The sequence below is a fragment of the Canis aureus genome, chromosome 28 (genome assembly GCF_053574225.1).
Source record: "Canis aureus isolate CA01 chromosome 28, VMU_Caureus_v.1.0, whole genome shotgun sequence".
Taxonomy (NCBI): domain Eukaryota; kingdom Metazoa; phylum Chordata; class Mammalia; order Carnivora; family Canidae; genus Canis; species Canis aureus.
Genome location: NC_135638.1, coordinates 10,152,336 through 10,175,786, shown reverse-complemented (window position 1 = coordinate 10,175,786; position 23,451 = coordinate 10,152,336). Strand labels below are relative to the sequence as shown.

Here is a 23,451-nt window from a genome sequence, read left to right as displayed (position 1 = left end):
GGTAAATAACGTGTTTATGTATGGATTAAAATCAGTCTTACAGGGCAGCCTGGGTGGCTCAGCAGTTTAGCGCCGCCTTCAGCCCAGGGTACGATCCTAGAGACCCGGGATCAAGTCCCACATCAGGGTCTCTGCGCGGAGCCTGCTTCTCCCCCTGCCTGTGTCTCTGCCTCCCTCCCTCCCCCTCTCTCTCTCTCTCTCTCTCTCTCTCGAATAAGTAAATAAAATCTTTAATTAATTAATTAATTAATTGATTGATTAATTAAAATCAGTCTTACAGTAAGAACTAGCTTAAAAACAAATAGGTGGCAGGACACCTGGGTGGCTCAATGGTTGAGGGTCTGCCTTTGGCTCAGGGTATGACCCAGGGTGCCGGGACCAAGTCTCGCATCAGGCTTCCCGGAGGGAGCTTGCTTCTCCCTCTGTCTGTGTCTCTGCCTCTCTGTCTGTGGCTCTCATGAATAAATAAATAAAATCTTAAAAAAGAAAAAAAAATAGGTGGCTTTACTGAGGTAAGAGCTTATAACAGGCTTATTTTGCATATTTCCAAGCTCAACCAAAAGTTGGTCATTGTAATACAGAGAAAACTGTTTTAATTGACCTCTGAGTAACTACCTATTAAATTAATCAATAGTCTATTCCTCTGAATTGCAGATGTCAATGGACTTTTTCTGTGAAGGGCCAGAGAGAAAACTTTCAGGCTTTGCAGACCCTAACTCACTATATTTTTATAGTTAAAAAAAAGTAGCCATAGGTAACAAATGGGCATGGCTTTGTTCCAGTAAGTTTATTTCCCCCCCAAAAAACAGTTGTCAGGGCAGATTTGGTCCATCAGTGTAGTTAACTGGCCCTGTTCTATGGACTCCATGATAATTTAAACACTTGCAGCTAGTTATCTACTTACTGCCCTACCAGTTGAATTGTATATTTGCCATGGGTTAAGTGATCCCAAGCCTGTTGTGTTTTTGCTCTTACATAAGTGAAATTTTTAAAGTATAAATTAAATTTTGATGCGCTGGGGAAAATTGTCATTATATGCAGGGTAGAACAACTATAAAAAAAAGTTGGGGAAATAATTGTAAAAATCTAAAATTTTGCAATTAGTTTCCTTTAGGAATGTCTTTTAACTTCTTGTTCTAGTTCAAAAGAAACAAAAACTAGGGATGCCTAGGTGGCTCAGCAGTTGAGCATCTGCCTTTGGTCCAGGGCGTGATCCCGGGATGCCGGGATCGAGTTCCACATTGGGCTCCCTGCGAGGAGCTTGCTTCTCCCTCTGTGTCCCTGCCTCTCTCTGTCTCTCTCAGGAATAAATAAATAAAATCTTAAAAAAGAAATGAAAACTAGAAATAGTGAATTTTGTATTATGGGTTTGACTTATTTGTGAAAAATAATGGAGAACTCTAAAGAATGAACTCACATTTAAATTTTTAAAAAGTTTATATATGGGATCCCTGGGTGGCGCAGCGGTTTGGCGCCTGCCTTTGGCCCAGGGCGCAATCTTGGAGACCCAGGATCGAATCCCACGTCAGGCTCTCAGTGCATGGAGCCGGCTTCTCCCTCTGCTTATGTTTCTGCCTCTCTTTCTCTCTCTCTCTCTCTCTCTCTCTCTCTCTCTGTGACTATCATAAATAAATTTTTAAAAAAATTTAAAAAAAAAGTTTATATATTGAAAGATTGGTAAATAATTGCCCACTTTAACTGATTTTTTTCTATTAACCAACCACCAGTACCAGACAGACTATATTAGTTGTATGTCAAAAGTTCAGCCAAAGTAGAAGATACAGTGAAGTAGAACTTGATTTCTACAAATGCACCTAAAGAATTTTAGAAGCTATACAACAATTCTGAACTATTTCAGTTAAGATATGGCATAGTCCTTTTATCCACATCCCCACTAAATATACAATCAAATAAAACTTGTCTTCTTCCTCTAACTACTTTCCTGTGCCAGTTTCAGTGCTTGAAAGTGAGGAGCTGATTTTAAATTAACAATAGAGAATGTAGAATATTTAGTAACTATTTAAAAGCCTTGAATGTTTTTCTTTCCAAGTGAATAGAATGCTATGATTTTTATTTGTTTTTCATTCCAGGAAAGAACTTGAAACAAGGGAGTTTTTCAGTGATGCCGAGTTCCAGGAAGCCTTAGCTAAAGAAGTAGCTAAAGAAGAGAGAAAGCATGAACAAGATATAAAAGAATACCAAGAAAAAATTGATACGTTAAACCAACAATATATGGATTTAGAAAATGAATTCCGTATTGCTTTAACTGTTGAAGCCAGAAGATTTAAAGATGTAAGAATTGGCATCTAGCTTTTTATTGAAAACAGAAGCAGCAAGATATAGTTGGATGAGAGGACTACATTTTAGAATTCTAGCTCTATTTACACGTTGGCTATATGATTTTAAGCAAATTAAATTCTTGGAGCCTTAGTTTCTTTACATAAATATAGCCACTCTTCAGTGCTGTTGCAAAAACTAAGTGAAATTGTAAATGGTCAAGTAAATGAGTGCTAGAATAGAAATGGGGCAGCCTGAATTCTTCTATTCCTATAAGCAGGGATTAGCAAAATAAAGCCCCTGGGCCAATTTTTATAAATACAGTTTTATTAGAACACAGCCACAGAAACAAATAGTTTCTCAGTATTTGGAGAACTGCTATTTATAATGCAATTTTGAAATATAGGTTAAAGATGGTTTTGAAAATGTTGCAACTGAGTTAGCAAAGAGCAAGCATGCTCTTGTTTGGGCTCAACGAAAAGAAAATGAATCTTCCTCTTTAATTAAAGATCTGACCTGTATGGTGAAGGAGCAAAAAACAAAACTTGCAGAAGTTTCGAAATTGAAACAGGAAACAGCAGCAAATTTACAGGTAAAACATTACAACATTATATTTCTTTTTAGATTTTTTTACATCATTGTCTCAAGTATATTGTGATGATTTTAGAAAGTAACAAAATTATAAACTTTTAAATAATGCTAATTATGTATTTGATGTGTATGAGAAAAGTAATACAGGATATTAAACTATAAGTAAAAAAAATAGTATAAGTATTTAGTATAAGTAATAGTATTTAAGTAAAATAAGTGTATTTAAGAAATGTGTACTAAGTAATAGATGCCATTTGTACAGTGATAACAGCAAAAATTGTGATGGTGATGCTCAGATGGTTGAAGTTTGGGAAATACCACACAAATTGCAGATAACTTTTTGGTGGTGATGGTTGGTTTTAGATATATCTAGCTGTAATAATTTTTAAATTAACTTTTTTAGTGTTCTTGTCTCAATTTTAAACATTAGTGGTATTTTGCCTAAGAGAACTTAATTCCTAAAAGTGACCTTTATATTATTAATATAAATGCTTGGTGAGAAAATTTGAGTATTACATGTATAGTTGCTCTTTTTAAGATACTGATATTAGAATAAAATTAATAAAATTAAGAGTTCTTAAAGGAATAGTCTCTTAAAATTTGACTTTTTATTTTATGACCTATGTCTATCTTTAATAAAATCAAAACTTTTTCTGATGTAAAATTTGGAGCATTTACTTTGTATTTGTTCAAATAACATTTTTCCTAATAAAACACAAAAAAAATGAAAAATAAAGTAATTAAATGTAGTAATTATTTTGCTTTTCTTTTCTCCAATGTTTTTGCGGATATACAGAATCAAATCAACACCCTTGAAATCTTGATTGAAGATGACAAGCAGAAGAGTATTCAAATAGAACTTCTCAAGCATGAAAAAGTCCAGCTTATTTCTGAGCTAGCCGCCAAGGAATCACTAATTTATGGTTTAAGGACAGAAAGAAAAGTATGGGGACATGAGCTGGCACAACAGGGTAAAATTTTCAAATTTTCAAAGGGAAACTAGCCCATCCTTCTAGACCAACAAATCTGGGTATTGAGGGATGCCTGGGTGGCGGTTGAGCGTCTGCCTTTGGCTCAGGGCATAATCCCGGAGTCTCAGGATCGAGTTCCACATCAGGCTCCCTGCATGGAACCTGCTTCTCTCTCGGCCTGTGTGTCTGCTTCTCTGTGTCTCTCATGAATAAATGAATAAAATCTTAAAAAAAGAAAAAAATCTGGGTATTGATGAGAAGAGGGCTTATTAACTCTGCCCTAATACACATGAAAAATAAGGTGACTATATGGAAAGATAAGTAGGCATTTGCCAGCCAAACAGCCAAATTATATGCCTCCTAAGGTGTGAATATATTACACTAGTTATGAAGTTAGAGCTCTGATGTGGTGGTGGTGGTGGTGGTGGTTTTCTTCCCAATATAACTTGGTTCCTTTTCTGAACAGGTATACCTTTACAGTGCTATAACTAAGTCATTGGAATAACTCTTTCTAATATAGTGATTTTAAATTATACAGTATTCTAAAAAAAACTTTCTAAAATGTAACATTTATCTTGTGTGGAGAAATGTGCGATAGTGTATGAACGAAAACCAATTTAGGTTTAGGTAAATTTACTTAGTCTCCTTTCTTTTCCTGTCACTATAAAGCAAGAGATAGACACTGTTTTATGGCATTCGTAGAAACTTTACAAATTATGAATGGCTAAATGTTAGTTTTAATGGAGAATTTGCTCATTTGTCCTTTCGATATGAGAATCTTGAATATGATATTTTTGTTTGAATGCCATAATTTGACCAATTAAGTATTACCTGTCTCAGTTCCTTGTTTTTGATTCGTAGTTGTAGGTTTTCCAAATAGCAGCAGGTGTTTAAAAGGCCTTTGGGTTCTCTTCCCCTTCCCTTTCTATTCTGCTTTATATATTTTGAGTTTTTATTCAGATTTTCTTTTTATTTACTGTATTACACATTGTTAAAGTAGATGTTCATAAAATACAAATCCTCCAAGGTCTTTTACAGTTTGGTACTGATGATGTTTATTTCTCAGGTACATCTCTCATCTCAAATCGTGGGAAATTAGAGGCTCAAATTGAAAGTTTATGTAGAGAGAATGAGTCTTTAAGAAAGACAAATGAATGTGATAATGATGCATTAAGAATTAAGTGCAAAATCATAGAAGACCAAACTGAAACCATTGGAAAATTAAAAAGTGTAAGTTTGATATTTTATTTTGGGAAAAGAGCATGTGGCAGATTGTAAATCTGTGGATCAAATTATCCAATAAATATCTGTCTCAAAGGATCCAGACTGTTGGAGAATTTGGGACAGATTATCATGTGTATATGATATCTGGTATAATACATGCCCTTTGCCTGTTAGAAAGACTGTAAGGGGGGATCCCTGGGTGGCGCAGTGGTTTAGCGCCTGCCTTTGGCCCAGGGCGTGATCCTGGAGACCCGGGATCGAATCCCACATCGGGCTACCGGTGCATGGAGCCTGCTTCTCCCTCTGCCTATGTCTCTGCCTCTCTCTCTCTCTCTGTGTGTGACTATCATAAATAAATAAAAATTAAAAAAAAATAATATAACTGAAAAAAAAGAAAGACTGTAAGGCTTTTATTTATTAATTTTTAATTGCTTTTACCTCAAAATTTTATGGGGTAATATTGCAGCCTGTGAAATAACTGGAAATAGTGTCAATAAAGGGTTAGGAATCTTAAGAAAATTCATGTTTTACCTATTTCAAACCCCCTTTTAGAGCATTGTTTAGGATCTTCCAGTGTTGCTAAATCACTTCTCAAAAACTATTCTATATTTAAAAACATAGTTTGTGAAAGTTCATGCTTGTTCCCAGGGAAAAACATTTTTACTCTCTCCTTCAATATGGCCTATCTTAAGAGAGATAACTAAAAGGATTGGTTGCTTCAAAGTATGTTACATGGGTGCCTGGGTGGCTCAGTTGGTTAAGTGTCTGTCTTCAACTCAGGGCATGATTTCAGGGTCCTGGGCTAGAGCCCTGTGTTAGGCTCCCTGCACAGTGGAGAGTCTGCCTCTCTCCCCCGCCCCTCCCCCATGTTTACAAGTGTGTGTGCACACATGGGCACACACTCTCAAATAATAAAAATCTTTTAAAAAGAAAAAAAAGCATGTGACATGAAAATTTTCCAGGGAAATTTTTTGAAAGTTACGTTGAGCACTGAATCAAATTGATCTCCAGAATTTTCTTCAAGAGATTCTCTCTTAAAGTATAAAAACTGAGAAGAGTTTTTAAGAAACTTCTAAATGAGATTAACACCCATTGAAGTTAATTCATTTTCTTCAAAGTAGCAATGATTACCTAAGATTTACTTTTCTTTTTCTAAGTCCTTTCTAATCTCCTTGAGAACTTTATCAAGTACAGAAAATAAACATTTATCACCGTGTTGCTATATCCATAGTTAGATTTAGGCTGTGTATGCCTGAACTGTATCACCCTAAATAATTACATCAGTATTCTCTCAGCTGAATTTGGCTTCAGTATATCCATAATTTCAAATATATCTGTCATACATGCCAAACTGCAGTGAAAATTATTGAAGTGCAGTAAGCCTTTTTCTTGTTTTAGAAGCCTAGCCAAACATGTTTTCCTTTGAGTTAAGCTAAATATGAAACACAAAGACTTGTGATTTGCTTTTAAATTTCACAAGGCAAAGCAGATGATATGCTGGGCATAATACATTGTTTTTGACAAAGCTACTGGAAGACTACTGTCTTGTCAATCTCTAAGCGGGAAGGAAATGACTAGTAATGAATGATACAGTTGATCTGAGACACAGATGAGTTTTAGTTTTAGATTTGGAGTTGTTTTTTTTTTTTAAACTTCAGCCCTTTTTTTTTCCCACAATGTACTACATTTACTCTAAAGAACATTGCATCAGCCTCAAAGATAAAAGGATCAATGGTGCTTTCCCACTAATCATATAACAGATAGTTTGGCATAATTTCTTTCAGCAGTAAATTCATCATCACTAATAACTAAAATGGGTAATGACCCTTAACCATTGTTAAATTAGATGTTCATAAAATAGAAATCCTCCTGGTCTTTCCAAGTTTGTTACTGATGTTTCTCAGGTTTGTCTCTAGCCCAAAATAATGGGAAAGTAGGGGCTCAGACGGAAAGTTTATGTAGAAAAACAAGTCTTCAAAAGGCAAATGAATATGATAATGATATTTGACATTTTCAGTTTGGAGTTTGTTATTTTCAGTTAAATAGATTCTATAATTAGCTTCTGACTATGGAAATCAGAAGCTGAAATTTTTTTTTATTGTTTCCTCCCCATGTGTTATTTTCATATTTTTTTGTATATGTGCCTCACAGTACTCTCCGGTGATGCAATGCTTGTTATTTTTTTTTTTATTATTAATAGGGTTATTTCATAAGACTCTTTTATAACTCTTTTGGACTCTTGTAATATGTGTCAAGACTGCTCATTCTTAAGTGCTTCAGAGAGTCATGGGGAGAAAATAAACAATTCATGACTTCTGTGCAATTGTTGGTCAGACTACAAGACTACCCAACATCTTTGCTTTAGAATTTTTAGATATGTAACACACCGAGGAGTTGAACCACATTCCTTATAATACTTATGAATACATACTTAAGTTAGCCTTTTCCCGTATTTGATTGCCTCTGTCTTCTTCCCAGAAGGGGGGGGGGGGGGGGGCAGAGAAAACAGGTTATAAAAATCAGAGCCACCAATTTCATCTTTTCTCACTCGCAGAGACTGATACCAGTAGTTGGTATATTGACAGGGCTATTTCAGACATCCATGCCCTCATAAAGCAAACAAATGTTCACTGGAATAAATAACCTATATGAAGCCTAGTACCTGCAAATATTTAACTGTACTTACGGTGGTTTTGATCGTTCATTATCCTTTGATTTGTATCCTGTATGTAAATGCAGGCTAAAATCTGGCTCACAGTATAGAAGATAGAAAAAAAAATGTTTTGGGAGTTATAAGACCTGTTTTTATGTGACATTTTATGTTTTAATTTTTTTTTTTTTAAGATTTTACTTATTTATTTGACAGAGCACAAGTAGGGGGAGCTGCAGAGGGAGAGGAAAGAGCAGGGAGTCTGATGTGTGGGGCTCTCTGGTATGTGGGGCTTGATACCAGGATCCTGGGATCATGACCTGAGCTAAAGGCAGATGCTTAACCAACTGAGCCACCAGGCGCCCTTTATGGCATTTTAATAGTGATAAAATCGTATTTTATTTTGAAGAAAAGTATTTGTTCATCCTGATGCAGAAAGCACTTCTGTTTAATACAGTTGAAATAGCAGTATAATTTGTGCCGTACATAACTGTGAATATCAGTCTTTGCTGTATCAGTCACTCACCCAGAATTTTCTGTTTCTGTATGAAAGCATCTTTTCTAATGCAGAAGTGGTAATTGTGCTGCTTTCTTTTCCTTTCCTCTCCCTCTATGATTGATAATTGCTACTTATTGAAATAAAAAATGTGAAGGGGATAAAAATTTAATTTTTCTTAATAGCATTAAAGTAGTAGTGATGTTTCTTATTGATTGTGATTTTAAAATGTCCTGTAAATTTCTTTGAAAACATTCGATAAAAATTCATTTTAATTTTTTAATCTGAGATTTTTAGAACAGTGTTAAACCATATCTAAACAATTAGAAAATGAGACATTTAGGGTTAATAAAAGTAAAGTGCTGATTTTTTTTTCTTGAAGTGTTTACAAGAACGAGAAGAACAAATCAAAATATTACAAGAGAAGATGACTGAAATACAGAAATGTACTCAAGAACAGCTTGATGAAAAATCTTCACAACTGGATGACATAATTGAAAAACTAGAAAGACACAATGAAAGAAAAGAAAAACTAAAACAACAGTTGAAAATAAAGGAATTAGAACTTGAGGAAATTAGAAAAGCTTACAGGTATTATACAGCGTAATACTGTATTATACAGTATTTCCTGTTGAGAAATAAAATGTGGCTAAATAATTTCATATAACCGGTTTTATTTCTAAATTGTTTCTTTTTGTATTAGTACACTTAATCAGAAATGGCATGATAAAGGAGAGCTTCTAAGTCATCTTGAAATGCAAGTAAAAGAAGTGAAAGAAAAATTTGAAAACAAGGAAAGGAAACTTAAAGCAGAAAGAGACAAAAGTATTGAACTACAAAAGTAAGCACTAAGTCCTAAAGTATGTGGGAGATCTTTAAATATAATATACACTGAATTGGGATGGGTGAGATATGTAAAAAGAAGGAAAGAGAAAAGGGCTAAACACATGTTGGACTATGTGTTTTGCCAAGTACTTTATTTCCATTCTATCTATAAAATGAAGATAATTACAATTCCTACCTCAAATGTTTGATGTGAGGTTTTAATTTTGTGTATATGTTTCTTTATGTATATAGATATAGATATAGATATATATAGCTTTTATGAGTTTTTTAGCCACCCCGGCGCCCCATTAGTTGAAAAACTTTAATGCAGAGCTTGTAACTTACCCTTAAGTCAAATGGCTACTAAGTGTTGCAACTGGGATTAAAAAAAGACTTGATTCGGGATGCCTGGGTGGCTCAGTGGTTGAGCATCTGCCTTTGGCTCAGGGTGTGGTCCCAGGGTCCAGAGATCGAGTTCCACATCAGGCTCCTTGTGGGGAGCCTGCTTCTCCCTCTGCCTGTCTCTCTCTCTCTCTCTCTCTCTCTCTCTCTCTCTCTCGTCTCTCATGAATAAATAAATAAAATCTTTAAAAAAAAAAGACTTGATTCATGAACGTAATGTCAATCCACTATTACTATGAGCTATTCCAAAAGCAGAAAATGTATTCGTTACAGATTTTTTATAATAAAATTATTCATATTTAATGTAAAGGAATTGGTTTTTTGCCTCTAAGAAACTTAGCACTAAAATTTAGTGAATACTTTTTTTTTTTTAAGATTTTATTTATTCATGAGAGAGAGAGAGAGAGGCAGAGACACAGGCAGGGGGAGAAGCAGGCTCCATGCAGGGAGCCTGATATGGGACTCATCCCAGGTCTCCAGGATCACACTCCGGGCTGCAGGCGGCGCTAAACCGCTGCGCCACCAGGGCTGCCCTAGTGAATACTACTTAATGTATTTACTAACATAGGGTGTTAACTGTTAATCCTTAGCATAGAGAAGTCAGACACACATAATTCATAAATTTAAACCTGCCTATAATATATATCTCTCAAATTATCATACTACAAACACATGGAAAAAGATTGATAATAGTCCTCTGTGAATGTTTTTATAAATCATATCCTTAGGCTCCAAATAAATGAGAAGCAAAGTACTCTTAACTTTTAGAGAAAGTGTAACAAATTTTCGTAGATGGTACGATGGACGATGAACTACTTATATCTTTAGTTACCCAAGATAGCCCTTTGCTGCTTAATGGAGTTATAATTCCATTAAAATTTGAATATAAGAGTTGCCATTTAAGAAGAAAAAAATCCTAATTTTATGCACAAAGATAAATGAGTTTTTTGTTTTTAAGGGATGCCGTGGAAAAGCTTCATAGTATGGATGATGCCTTTAAAAAACAAGTTGATGCAATTGTTGAAGCTCATCACGCTGAAATAATACAACTGGCAAGTGAAAAGCAGAAATACATCGATTCTGCAAATTTAAAGGTACTATAAACAAAAAGTACAATCCATCACTATTTTAGAAAAAGTTTCCAAACAGTATTTTATTAATTATGGTTTAAGACTATCACTGATCGGGCAGCCCCGGTGGCACAGTGGTTTAGCGCCGCCTGCAGCCCAGGATGTGATCCTGGAGACCGGGGATCAAGTCCCACGTCGGGCTCCTTGTATGGAGCCTGCTTCTCCCTCTGCCTGTGTCTCTGCCTCTGTGTGTGTGTGTTTCTCATGAATAAATAAATAAATAAATCTTTAAAAAAAAAAAAAAAAGACTATCACTGATCATCTTGAATGATATCATTTAATATCAGGATATCATTTGACAGAGGGATTTAGGGTGATGTTATAAATCAGAGGTAAACATCTATATAGAGTTTTTTAATATTATACATTCATGAGCTTCCCCTGAGAGACTTTAATTTCTTAAGTCTCTGTTTAGATTCAGGTATTTTTAAAACTCAACAGTTTGGTTTGATATGACCCCTTTGTTGATATCCACTAGATGAGTGGACAGTTTTAAATTTCCCTTGATTTTGAAGCAGCACTAATAGCACTAGAAACTGAGCTGTGAGACAGAGATTCAGAAATCAATTAACTGGGAAAGAGTTCATGAACAAATTGTAACTCCATATAATTGTAATGGCAGTGGTGTGATTAGGTGACATTACCCTCAGGAGTCTGTGAGAAAAAAAAAAGAAGCAACAAGATCTTTGGAAATAATGACAATAAGGAAGTATAACTTGTTCAAAATGTAGTTCTTTATTTTATTTCAGGTCAACAGATGTTTCAGAAGTTTTCTTTAAAATCTACCAAGTGTTAACAAGGGTGCATCAGGTAATACCAAATAAAGATAAGATTAGGCCCTTAGTTGAAAGGAAAATACTGAATTTAATTTTGGACCTCTGATGCCATTATGATGTGTAATATCAAACGGATGTATCTGTTAGTTGCAGAAATGGCACCAGAGCTTAAATGTGATAATCGTGAAAACAATTATAAATTATTACATAAAGATGATAATTTAAACATTAGTTTTCTAAGAGAAAAGAATTAGGAAATCTGTATTAGAGATTAGGAAACAGAACAGAAAGGAATGGTCATATTGATAGCACTATCAGAATGTTGTCATAGGAGAAAGTTTTAAGCAGAAATTAATAGTATCTAATACAGAGAATCCTAGAAGAATACAGAGGAAGAAATGATAAAATTAACTCTCAAAAAGATGGTAATTTATAACCAACAGTGATTTTAGAAATGCAATAGGCTAGATTAAAGTATTTCTTTGGGAAGGGAGGTAATTTTGGTTTTACAAGTCTATAAGGAACTGATGTTTTAGTTGAACTCATGACTCATTCATATGTAGCACAGGACAGTGGAAAGATTAAGTCAGAAGACTGAGTTTCTGTTCATATGTGCTGAGAAACTGCACATCCTTGAACAAATTTTCTAAGCTCTAAAATACAGTTAAATTACCATGTGCTCATCACAAGAACCTGTGAGATCTAGACAATATAAATGTAAGTACTTTGTATAGAATATTAGTATTTGAACAAGTTATGTTATACTTACCTCTTTGCCTTAAATGAATACTACAAGTTACAAAATTCATGAGAGTAAAGTTTGACTTTTTTTTTCCAGAATGCATTTTTAAAATAGATTTTCTTTAAAAAATTTAAATGTAAAATTTACATGTTGATTTAGGTTCATCGAGTTGAAGAAGAAATGCGTGAACTTCTGCAAGAAACATGCAAGAACAAAAAAGCAATGGAAGAAAAAATTAAGCAACTTGCTCTTGCTCTGACTGAAATTCAGCAAGAAATGTGATAGTTCTGAGAAGGAATTTAATTGAAATGGAACAGCAGACCTATTGTAAAAATTATTAAATATTGTAATAGTAGTAACTGCTATGACTTTGAAATGCCTCTTTCTACACATTTCATTCTGATTATATTTTAAAAGACTTTTGAAGTATTTTTAATTGTATATGTAGGTTTTTATAATAAATTGTTAATTATGTGTTTTAGAAAAACCTATCAAAATAACTAGACTTACAACACTTTCTTGTTTCTGTGCTATACATTGTTTGGTAATTACACATTTGCGTTCAAATATGTAAATGGAAATTAACATTAGTATTTGGACTATATGAGGGAAAGTACTTTCATCGTTGTTACTTTGTTGTGTTGAAGAACTAATTATATTTATTGGTCATCCTTTAGTTGATGTAGCTCCATTTTTTTTAAATGCTCGTAAGTGTAGCTGAAAAGTATTTGAAGTCTATATGATAAAAGATGTGGGATTCTTAACAAAACATCTCCACATCACTCATAATGGCCTCTTTTTTATAAATGCATATGACTTCTTCATGAGAGATAACATTTAAGGTTTTGTAAACATTGTACGTTCCTCAAAAGGAACGCTACTGTTGCACCTTTATTTTCCCTTCTAATCACACTGTATAGAAAGCTGATTTTCATTTTGCCATCTCTTATGTTGCTATGTATGCAGAACAAAAACCTAAGTACTATTTCTAAAAGAATGAATATAATATCACATTTTTAACTAATAGCCACTGAACTAATTTGTTTGAGGTTTTTTGGGTTTGTTTTGTTTTGTTTTGTTTATCGTAGGGCTGTAATCAAGACCTGAACCGAGATCAAGAGTTGGATACTTAACCAGCTGAGTCACCCAGTCACCCCTGAGCTAAGTTTTAAAAATTAAATGCAATCAGAAAAAAATGTAAAGGCCTCTAAAAGAGAGGGCTCCATTTCGTTAGAACAAACTTATTGAAATCTGTGGGATGACATCAAGCATACCAACATGCACAGTGGGAGTGGGAGGGCAGGGCATAAAAAAAACAATTGGAAAAATAATAGCTAAAAAATTCCTAAATTTGATGAAAAGATTAACCCAGAAATCCAAGAACTTCAATAATATCCAGGATAAACAGACAGTTTATTGTCAAACTCCTGGAAATTCTTGAAAGCAGCAAGAAAATATGATTTATGTAAAGGAACAATGTAATTAACTGTTGACTTCTTATCAGAAAGTAAAGACCAAAAAAAGAAAGAAACAGCGGCCAGAAGGCAGTGAGTAACATACTTCAGGTATGGGGGAAAAAGTCAACCGAGAATTCTACATCCCAAAAAAAGAATCTACTTCCAGCAAAACTGTTAAGATAAATGCAAAAAAATGGCATGTTTAGACAATTGACAAAATGTATCGCTGGCCAACCAACCTTAAAAGAAATGTTGGAAGTTCTAAAGGCAGAAAGAAAATGATTTGAGACAGTAACTCAAATCCACTGGAAGAAATGAGTAATATTAGGAACAGTAAACATGTAGTTAAGTTCCCATACGACTATACAAATTTATTTTTCTTCTGTTAATTAGAAGACATTGTATATAACAACTTCAGTACTATATTGAATTTACAGCATGTATAGGTGAGATGTGTGACAAAACATAAAGTCGGGGAAGGAAATAGTTATTAAAGTCATTTATTTTGCTAGATTAATGCTAAAGATGACTGATAAAATGCATATTGTAATTCCTACACAGCCACTAAGAAAATAACCCAATCATACTAGGAAAATCAACATAGTAGTTTCCACTTTTAAAATGGCATCACAAGGAACTCTGGATGTATTTTCCAGCAAAACAACCACAACTGGTAAAAAGTTATTATTTTTTTATTTCTTTTTAAGATTGTATTTATTTGAGAGAGAACAGGAGCAGGTGGAAGGTAAGAGGGAGAAACAGGCTGCCTGCTGAGGGGAAGAGCCCAATATGGGGCTCCATCCCAAGACCCCAGATCGTGACCTGAGCCAAAGGCAGACACTTAACCAATTGAGCTACCCAGGCGACCTGTAAAATATTTTAAAGCACCCATTTAAAGTCTGAAAATTGAAGAGCATACAGCAAAGGAAGAAACATTCCTTCAAGAAAACTTAACTAAATCTCTGCAAGAACAGCAATAGATTCCTTAAAATGCCTAGTTTTCACCTAAAAAAAAAAAAATGCAAAGAAATAGAAAAAGACTCCTTCAGAGGGTGAAAAAAGCAGGCAAGGAAAATAATGTGTAAGAGGGCCTGGATGTTAGATAAAAGAAGACTTCAAAGCAATCATGTTCAATGGACTAAAAGCATGCTTAAGAAGTGAAGGAAGGTATGTTAATAGTGCTCACCAAATAAAGAATAAAGACAAATATTTTTTAATGAAATGTTATTTTAAGAGTTCTACAATGCATTTGACCCAGCAGAAGAATCTGAATTTGGAGATTATGTAATTTGAAGAAGAGAAAAAATACTGAAGAAAAAAAAAATTTACTTTTTTTTTAATATTAAAGAAAAGCTAACATCAAATGTGGATTGCATTAAGTGCACCATCATATAGCGTAATACCAAAGGAGAGGAGCGAGAAAAGAGTGATACATGTAAATTCTAAATAAAATATATAACCTATAAGAAGAAATAGTGGCTCTCAGCTTGCCAAATTTGATGAAAATCATGAATTTACACTCCAAAGGAGCTAACTTCAAGTAGGAAAAATTCATAGCCACACCCACATAGTAAAAATACTGAAATTGAAAGAAATGTGAGAAGTCCATAAATATTTGCAAATTAAACAGTAACTTCTAAATAACCAATGAGTCAAATTAGAAATCACAGAGAAAAGGTACGCTAGAGGAATTGGGCTCTATATTGACCTGTGCTGTGTCTGGGGGCAGAGGGAAGGGGCATGGCATAAGTAAGAATTAAAGATTCCAGAGGTTTAAAAAATCATTTGGCTTTCTGAGTTGTGGGGCCCAAGAAGGGCTGCCTACACGGTAACCTGGATCCAAAAATCTTTTTCCCCCAGTTATATGGAGATACAACTGACCTGTAACATTGTAGAAGTTTAAGGTATACAACATAATGACATATGTGTATATATATATTGTGAAGTTATTACCACAAGTTTAATAATATCCATTACCACACAGCACAGTTTTTTTTCTTGTGATATTTTAACATCTACTCTGAGCAACTTGGAAATATGCAATATACAACTGTTAACTATACTCATAGTGTATACTACATCCCCAAAACTTAAATATCTTATAGCTTTAATTTTGTACCTTTTGACTGCCTTCATTCAATCCCCCTCCCACCCCTGAATCCAAAATCGTGATTTAAAAGTACCTAGGCTTAAACTCACTAGTCTTCTAGCTTATGTTAGTGCGTATCAGCCCCCAAATTCCTGAAACCAAGATCTGGGTCTTCAATACTGAGCCCCTCCAAGGCTGGGATGTTAGGCATAGAAGTTCCAGTTTAATATACTGGGGGATAATTGGAAAAGATATCTTACCTGCTGTCATCCATTGAAATCCCAAAATGTTCACTCACATGGCCAAACCCTGAGTGTTTGGAGGGATAGCAGTTTATCTTCTCTTTTTTTTTGTTGAGATACCAGGAAATAAACAGCAGCTGCCACCCTTCCTTCACCAAACCCCACTAATATTTAAATATTAATGCAGTGGATGAGGCAGTAATGTCCTTAGGTTGAACTCATCATTACAAGTTCCAGTAAATAAATCTGCAACAATTAAGAGTCCATAATTTTGAGGAGTCCACCACCAAAGTTGTGACTACTTAGTTCATTTGGGAGATTTTCATCTAGAAGTCTTGCTATCCCATCTGATTTGTCATTTATGGGCTACTGATACCACCACTGATGGTGGGCCCAGTTATCTCTTATTTCTCTACTTCTTTGGCAATATGAAACTACTGCTCAGAGTGAGTAGAGTCTGACTGTAGCCTTTATTATGACTCTGTCACGCTGGTGTTTCCAACATTTATTGTCACATCCTGCGGTATGAGTCACAGTCTGACCTGATTGCTTCCAGTCAGATAGCTATGCCTTGTCCTGGCTAGAGTCCCTTGCCCAGTCTCTCCACTGTCACTCCCTGAAAGGCAAATCAGGCACACAGCCACCTACAAAGCAAAACAAACACCTATACAAGAGAACTTATGACAAAAGCCAGAACAAAAGCTAGAGAAACAAATCTTCATGATCCTTATCCTTACCTCCGGCTCTTGTTGAAAGATACGATCAGGCTTTCAGGAAATGGTAATCATTTTATGTATATAAAATGATTATATATAAAAATGTATATTATAATATATAAATAATATATTTATAAATATAATATAGAAACACAATATATAAGTTAAGATGTAATATTTATAAATAATATATATAAATCTCCTTTTTATACTGGGTATGCTTTCTTTGGTTTTACTGGAAGTGAATTTTAGGAGGAGCAACCCATGCAGTCTTCTCTGAGACTCATCACATCAAAATGTTCTTTTCTGAACATTCTTTTCCGAGAGGCTGCTGTGCAGTTTTCCAGCATGACTCCTATCAGGCTTTGGAAAAAGATTATATTTAGGAGTAGTTATATCAGTTAGTTGGTAGTTACAACAACTGTAATTAGACTCAATTTTGCTTTCTCTTTCTTCAAGAAGTGTACAAATTGTAGTCTTCTCTCACACAGATCTAATTAAGCAGCGCTTTATAAATGAAGTTGGATTGTTTAAAATATTATCAAACTCTTGAAATATCCTCTTATTCAAACCTAAAGACATGGTTGTTTTTACAACCTTGAAAATTTAGGGCCTCAATACCATAAGAATTTTTGAAATCTTTCCAGGATTTTTATCACTATCAGGCAATAGGAATTGGGCTCCCTGCTCCCTGCTCAACAGGGAGCTCACTTCTCCCCCTCCCTCTGCTTGTGCTCTCTCTGTCAAATAAAATCTTTTTAAAAATTACCTCTTTTTATCCCAATATAAGTCAAATCACTACTTTGATGTTCTGGTTGTGTTTGTTTTAAATTTTTCCCAATTCAAACAAACAAGGGGTAGTGGAAGGGGAGATGGGAGGGGGGATGGGGTGACTGGGTGGTAGATACTGAGGGGGGCACTTGACAGGATGAGCACTGGGTGTTATGCTATATGTTGGCAAATCGAACTCCAATAAAAACATATACAAGAAAGAAAGAGAAAGAAAGAAGAAAGAAAGAAAAAGAAAGAAAGAAGAAAGAAAGAAAGAAAGAAAGAAAGAAAGAAAGAAAGAAAGAAAGAAAGAAAGAAAGAAAAAGAAAAAGAAAAAAGAGGAAAGAAAGAAAGAAAAGAAAGAGAAAGAAAGAAGGAAAGAAAGAAAGAAAGAAGAAAGAAAGAGAAAAAGACTGAGGGAAAATAAAATTTTCCCAATTCACATTAGTCACTCAAGTATTGCAGTTAAAAACTACTTGACCATATGTCATCTAAAATCATTCTGTGTAATACTAGTAGAATGTGTAGCACACATTGGAAAAAACAAATTATGGGATGGTCTATGGACTGATGAAAGATCCCAAAGGTAGTATTTTGGCTTTTCCATTTTTTCTGTCTTACAAAGCATTTTTTTGCGGAGATTCTAAAAGCACATATTATTTGATTTGGTAATGTTTATGGCTAACATAAATTACGTGGAAGATATCCACTGATGAGTCTGAATTTAATTTTTGCTGAATAAATTATTGTTTTATAATTATATATGTATTTTATAAACAAAGCAGTTTAATTACAGAACAAAATAGTATAGTACATATATTATGCTTAGATAATTCTTGGATACTTTTTGTCTTTATCTTGAAGGATTTACTTATTTATTTAGAGTGCTCTATTTTTCATTCTAGGGAATAGGTTTCCTGGTACTGCACAAGGAATTGAATGATGTGGGGATCATTACTGGTGAGAAATTTTTTTTAGACAACACTTTTGACTTAGAATCACTCCCTCTTGGTGATAAATCCAAAAGTTCTCAACGTTCATTTGACACAAGGTTTTAGTTGCCAAAGGGCTTGTATTGGAGGGTGCTATGTATAAGTTTGTGTCTTAATTGAGGCGATGAATTATGAACAGGAGGTCTTTATGTGATGACTCATTATTTGGACAAGCTGTCATCTTAAGCTTTGGTAGTATAGTGATAAGCATTTTTACCTTATTAAAATGTCAAAGAAATGGTGTTATCAATCATGTTTCCAATGAAGAGAGTTGCTAAGCGACTTGATTTTTCAGAAGAGTCTAAATGATGTTCAATTTCAGTAAATGTTTGACCCTATTTGTCTCCCCCTTTTATCTAGAAGAGTAGTCGGAGGACTGTTCATGCATAAGTAAATAGAAGCTTGCAGTGTAAACTCAAATTATATTTTGTTGAACAAACTTGAATTTCTTGCTCTTCTATTTGACCATGCATGGTTGTAATTCAGACTCCACACATCGGATTATAAGCGTTAACTTTATGATGATGAGAATTAGAATTTAAAAAAAAATATTTGAGAGAGAGTGCGGGGGAAGGTGGTGTGGTGGAGGGGCAGAGGGAGAGAAACTCCCAAGCCGACTACTCCACACAGAACCTGATGTGGGGCTGGATCTCACAATCCTGAGATCATGAACTGAGCTGAAACCAAGAGTCGAATGCTCAACTGACTACGCCACCCAGGCATCCCAAGAATTGCTCTTTAAGGAACTTTAGAGAAAACTATTTGTTCTTTTTCTTTTTTTTAATTTAATTTATTTTATTTTACTTATTAATGATAGTCACACCGTGAGAGAGAGAGAGAGAGAGGCAGAGACACAGGCAGAGGGAGAAGCAGGCTCCATGCACCGGGAGCCCGAAGTGGGATTCGATCCCGGGTCTCCAGGATCACGCCCTGGGCCAAAGGCAGGCGCTAAACTGCTGCACCACCCAGGGATCCCTCTTTCTTTCTTTTTAAGGATTTTGTTTATTTGATAGCGCACACATAAGCAGGGGGAGCGGCAGAGTGAGAGGGAGAGGAAGGCTCCCCGCTGAGCAGGGATGTGGGGCTCAATCCCAGGACCTCAATCGCAGGACCTGGAGATGATGACCTGAGCTGAAGGCAGACCCTTACCCGCCTGAGCCACCCAGGTGCCTGTTTCTTTTAATGTCATCCCATATTTTTTACATATGTGCTCATTCTGTAAACTGCCTTGATAGTGCAGTACAGTAGAATACAAGTCACCATACCAAATTTAAATTCTAATGTATGTGAATTATATTTCTATGTATGTTAAAATGTAATTTGCATTTCCTGTTTCTACTGATAGGGCACAAACTTGTGAAAACAAGGTCTTTATTGTTCATATTGTTGTACCATAGAGGTTTTCGGTGGACAAAGAATAATATTGTTTATCATAATGAGAGGATTAATAATCCTTGAAACATATTTCTTAACTAAGTTTGTTGTTTTTTGGTAGTATTGTGTTGCTTGTTTGTTTGTTTTACCTAAAAAGTGCAGAAGATAGATGTTTGAGTGTTGCAAGGTTTGGAAAAGACAAACAAAAAGCCAAATTGTGTCCTTAATAACTTAGAAAGGATTAAGCAAGAGAGTAACAAAGCTGTTGGAGGTAGCCTCCTGATGGAAATTTGTTAATGCAAAGGAGACCTGAAATTTGGAAGTTCCAACCAATCATGACCACTAAGTATGTTCCTGCATTTAAAAATCAGTATGCCATCATCAGTGATGAAAATAAAATTTGATTGGGGCGCCTGGGTGTCTCAACTAGTAGAGCATGTGACCTTGATCTCAGGGTTGTGATTTCAAGTCTCACATTGGGTGTAAAGATTATTTAAAAATTAAAAAAAAATCTTTAAAAATTTTTATTAAAAACTTGGGTTGGATTTTCTCATTTAACTACCATGTTATGACATGACTGTAATATTTTTTTGTTTTTTTGTTTTTTTTTAAGATTTTATTTTTAAGTAATCTCTATACCCAATGTGGAGCTTGAACTCATAACCCAAAATCAAGAGATGTATGCTCCACTGAGTAAGCCAGCCAGGCACCCCTTTTCTTTTGATGATTATTTGTATTTTGACTTTTTAACTTCATGTTTCCTAAACAATTTCATTAGCAGAAATTTCAAAAAAGATTCAACAATATTCAGGAGACTTTTGTATTATCAGTCTCTGATCTTTAGCAGTTTTTAAGGAAAAGAATTTTATTATTTTTCATGTTCTTATTCAGTATTTCTCAAAGAATGACCATATGCATGAGAATTACCTGAAACTAAAAATTGCAGATCGTGAAGCCAAATTCTTGTAACAAATGCTGATTTCATCTTTGAGGTTTGTATCCAAGAATCTGCATTTTTAGCAAATACCATAGATCATTTTTCTCATTAAAATTTGGGAACCAGTGGTGTAAGTGATTTTTAGCTTCTCTGACAGACATAAGATTTTTTTTTAAAGATTATTTATTCATGAGAGACACACAGAGAGAGAGGCAGAGACACAGGCAGAGGGAGAAGCAGGCTCCATGCAGGGAACCTGACATGGGACTCGATCCTCTGTCTCCAAGATCATGTCCTGGGCTGAAGGTGGCGCTAAACCACTGAGCTACCTGGGCTGCCCCAGACATAAGATTTTGAAGAATTATTGAAAGTATGGCTGATTTGTGAATATTTTCTAGTTGAACCTCAGCTAATCAAGCGAAAAACACAAAAACACTGCAAAATAAATTTCAACAGTTTAACAGGGCAGCCTGGGTGGCTCAGTGGTTTAGTGCCACCTTTGGCTCAGGGCCTGATCCTGGAGTCCCTGGATTGAGACCCTCGTCAGGCTCCCTGCATGGAGCCTGGTTCTCCCCTTGCCTGTGTCTCTGCCTGTGTGTGTGTGTGTGTGTTTCTCTCATGAAAGAATGGATAAAATGTTAAAAAAAAAAAAACAGTAATTACTTTTTAGAAAACCTTTAAAAACTGAAATTAAAAAAAGGTATTTTCAAAATTACCAAAATATCTTTTATAAAGTAATACTACAGACTATGTAGTATTACTATGGAATGACTTGTGTCTCCCCCATAATTCATATTTAAAGCCCTAATCCCCAGTGTGATGGTATTTGAGGAGGGAGCCTTTGGAAGGTATTAGGTTTAGAGGACGTCATGAGAATAGGGCCCTCAGGATAGGACTAGTGTCCTTATAAGAGACACTGGGGAGCTTCCTAGCTCTTTCTGTCTCTGTCTTGTGGGGACAAGAGGGAAAGTCTGCAAGCCAGGAAGACAGCTCTCACTAAAACCTCACCGTGCTGGCACCCTGGTCTTGGATTTCCTGGCCTCCAGAACCGTGAAAATTACTATGGTATTTTTGTTATGGCAACCTTAGCTAAGGCACAACATAAATGTAAGTTTTTAAAAAATAACAATAATTTTATTTTTATCAATTCCCATTGCAGCATCTATAGCAGAACGTTCCCTCTTTTTTAAAAAAATTTTTAGAACGTTCCCTCTTCATATTAAAACCAAAACCTCCTTAAGAAACACAATTGTTAAAAAAAAGAAACACAACTGTTTATTAATTTTATTAACCAATAAAATGAATTTGCAAAACTGGTCATTGCTTTTGCTAATGCCAAATCACACAGGAAAAACCATTTTCAGATAACTTAAGTTGTGTGACTTTTTTAAGCTGAATTTTTCATGTTTTACTTCAGACTTAATTTCAAGTTTTGCCTCTAGAGTTCTTTCATTAAAACAAAGACTATCTGGTTATTAATAAAGCTCTGGGCTTATGAATAGGAACCATACGTTTATTATAAATGGTTTGTCTAGTTTTACTTGTGAATGCTGCTGCCTGAATATTTCACTTCATTTTAGGGACCCCTTTTTTGCTAGCTTGCTGTTACTTTAAGTAAAATCTGGCATGAAGCTTTCTTAATTTTGTGACATGGAATTTCCATTCACCAGACATTTATCGAGCATCTACTATGTTCCAAGTGTTGTGAAAACAATTCATTTAAAATTTAAACCTGAGGGCAGCCCTGGTGGTGCCGCGGTTTAGCGCCCCCTGCGGCCCAGGGTGTGATCCTGGAGACCCGGAATCAAGCCCCACGTCTGGCTCCCTGCATGGAGCCTGCTTCGTCCTCTGCCTGTGTCTCTGCCTCTCTCTGTGTGTCTCTATGAATGGATAAATAAAATCTTTTTTTAAAAAAATAAAATTTAGACCTGATTCTCAAAAGTTTGTGATCGCACCTCAAAAGACTTAAAACAAGCAAACACCTGAGATCTGGGTGCCACCTCATTTAGCATAAATGGTTTGACGTTTCACTGAGGCACAAAAACCAATGAACGCCTAATATTCTAAATAACATAGTATAATCTGATTTCAATAGGCATTAGGAACACCTCTAACTGGGCAGGCCAGGTGGCTCAGCGGTTTAGTGCTGCCTTTCGCCCAGGGCGAGACCCTGGAGACCCGGAATTGAGTCCCACGACCTCCCTGCATGGAGCCTGCTTCTCTCTCTAGCCTGTGTCTCTGCCTCTCTCTCTCTCTCTCTCTCTCTCCCCGTCTCTCAGGAGTAAATAAAATCTTTAAAGGGAAAAAAAAAAAAAAAAAAAAGAAACGCCCCCAACGGCTGCAGGTCTCAGAGACCTGGGGTCTCTAGTCTCTAACCTGTCTCGGAGACCTGGAGACCTGAGGTCTCTAACCTGTCTCAGGCCTGCAGACCTAGGGTTTCTAACCTGCCTGAGACCTGGAGACCTGGGGTCTCTAACTTGCCTGAGACCTGGAGACCTGGGGTCTCTAACCTGTCCCACCACCCTGGAGTTTCTCTGTGTACAAAGGCCTGCAGAATGATTGCGGATGGGGACGGGTCCCTGCCCTCCCCTGCCCTCCCCTGCCCTCCTCTGCGTGCCAACCCCAAAAGGATGATCTCTGCCGTGAACACCGTGCGCTTGGTCCGAGACCCTGTTGGCACAGGACCCGCCGGTGGGAGAGGCCGCCGAGGCCGCCCTGCGGGCCCCCCGGGCGCGGCGACCCGGTCCCTGGGCGCCGGGGCGCGTGGCCCCGCTCGCTCCTCCTTCCCG

The 23,451-nt window shown here is 35.8% G+C and overlaps 1 protein-coding gene across 6 annotated transcripts in view; it reads left to right on the top strand.

The window, feature by feature from the left end:
- The window catches only part of LRRCC1 (leucine rich repeat and coiled-coil centrosomal protein 1), a 38,595-nt gene extending 25,476 nt beyond the window's left edge, over nt 1-13,119 (top strand). For 5 of the 6 annotated variants that reach the window (XM_077876392.1, XM_077876391.1, XM_077876390.1 and 2 more), the window contains 8 exons: nt 2,091-2,292; nt 2,684-2,869; nt 3,665-3,839; nt 4,906-5,069; nt 8,592-8,800; nt 8,913-9,050; nt 10,395-10,530; nt 12,244-13,119. In XM_077876392.1, coding sequence (XP_077732518.1) covers nt 2,091-2,292; nt 2,684-2,869; nt 3,665-3,839; nt 4,906-5,069; nt 8,592-8,800; nt 8,913-9,050; nt 10,395-10,530; nt 12,244-12,366 — 1,333 coding nt within the window. In that variant the 3' untranslated portion in view covers nt 12,367-13,119. Of the gene's footprint in view, nt 1-2,090; nt 2,293-2,683; nt 2,870-3,664; nt 3,840-4,905; nt 5,070-8,591; nt 8,801-8,912; nt 9,051-10,394; nt 10,531-11,315; nt 11,377-12,243 lie in introns of all 6 variants that reach the window. The other variant, XM_077876389.1, reaches the window with a different exon arrangement.
- Nucleotides 13,120-23,451: the final 10,332 nt, after the last annotated feature.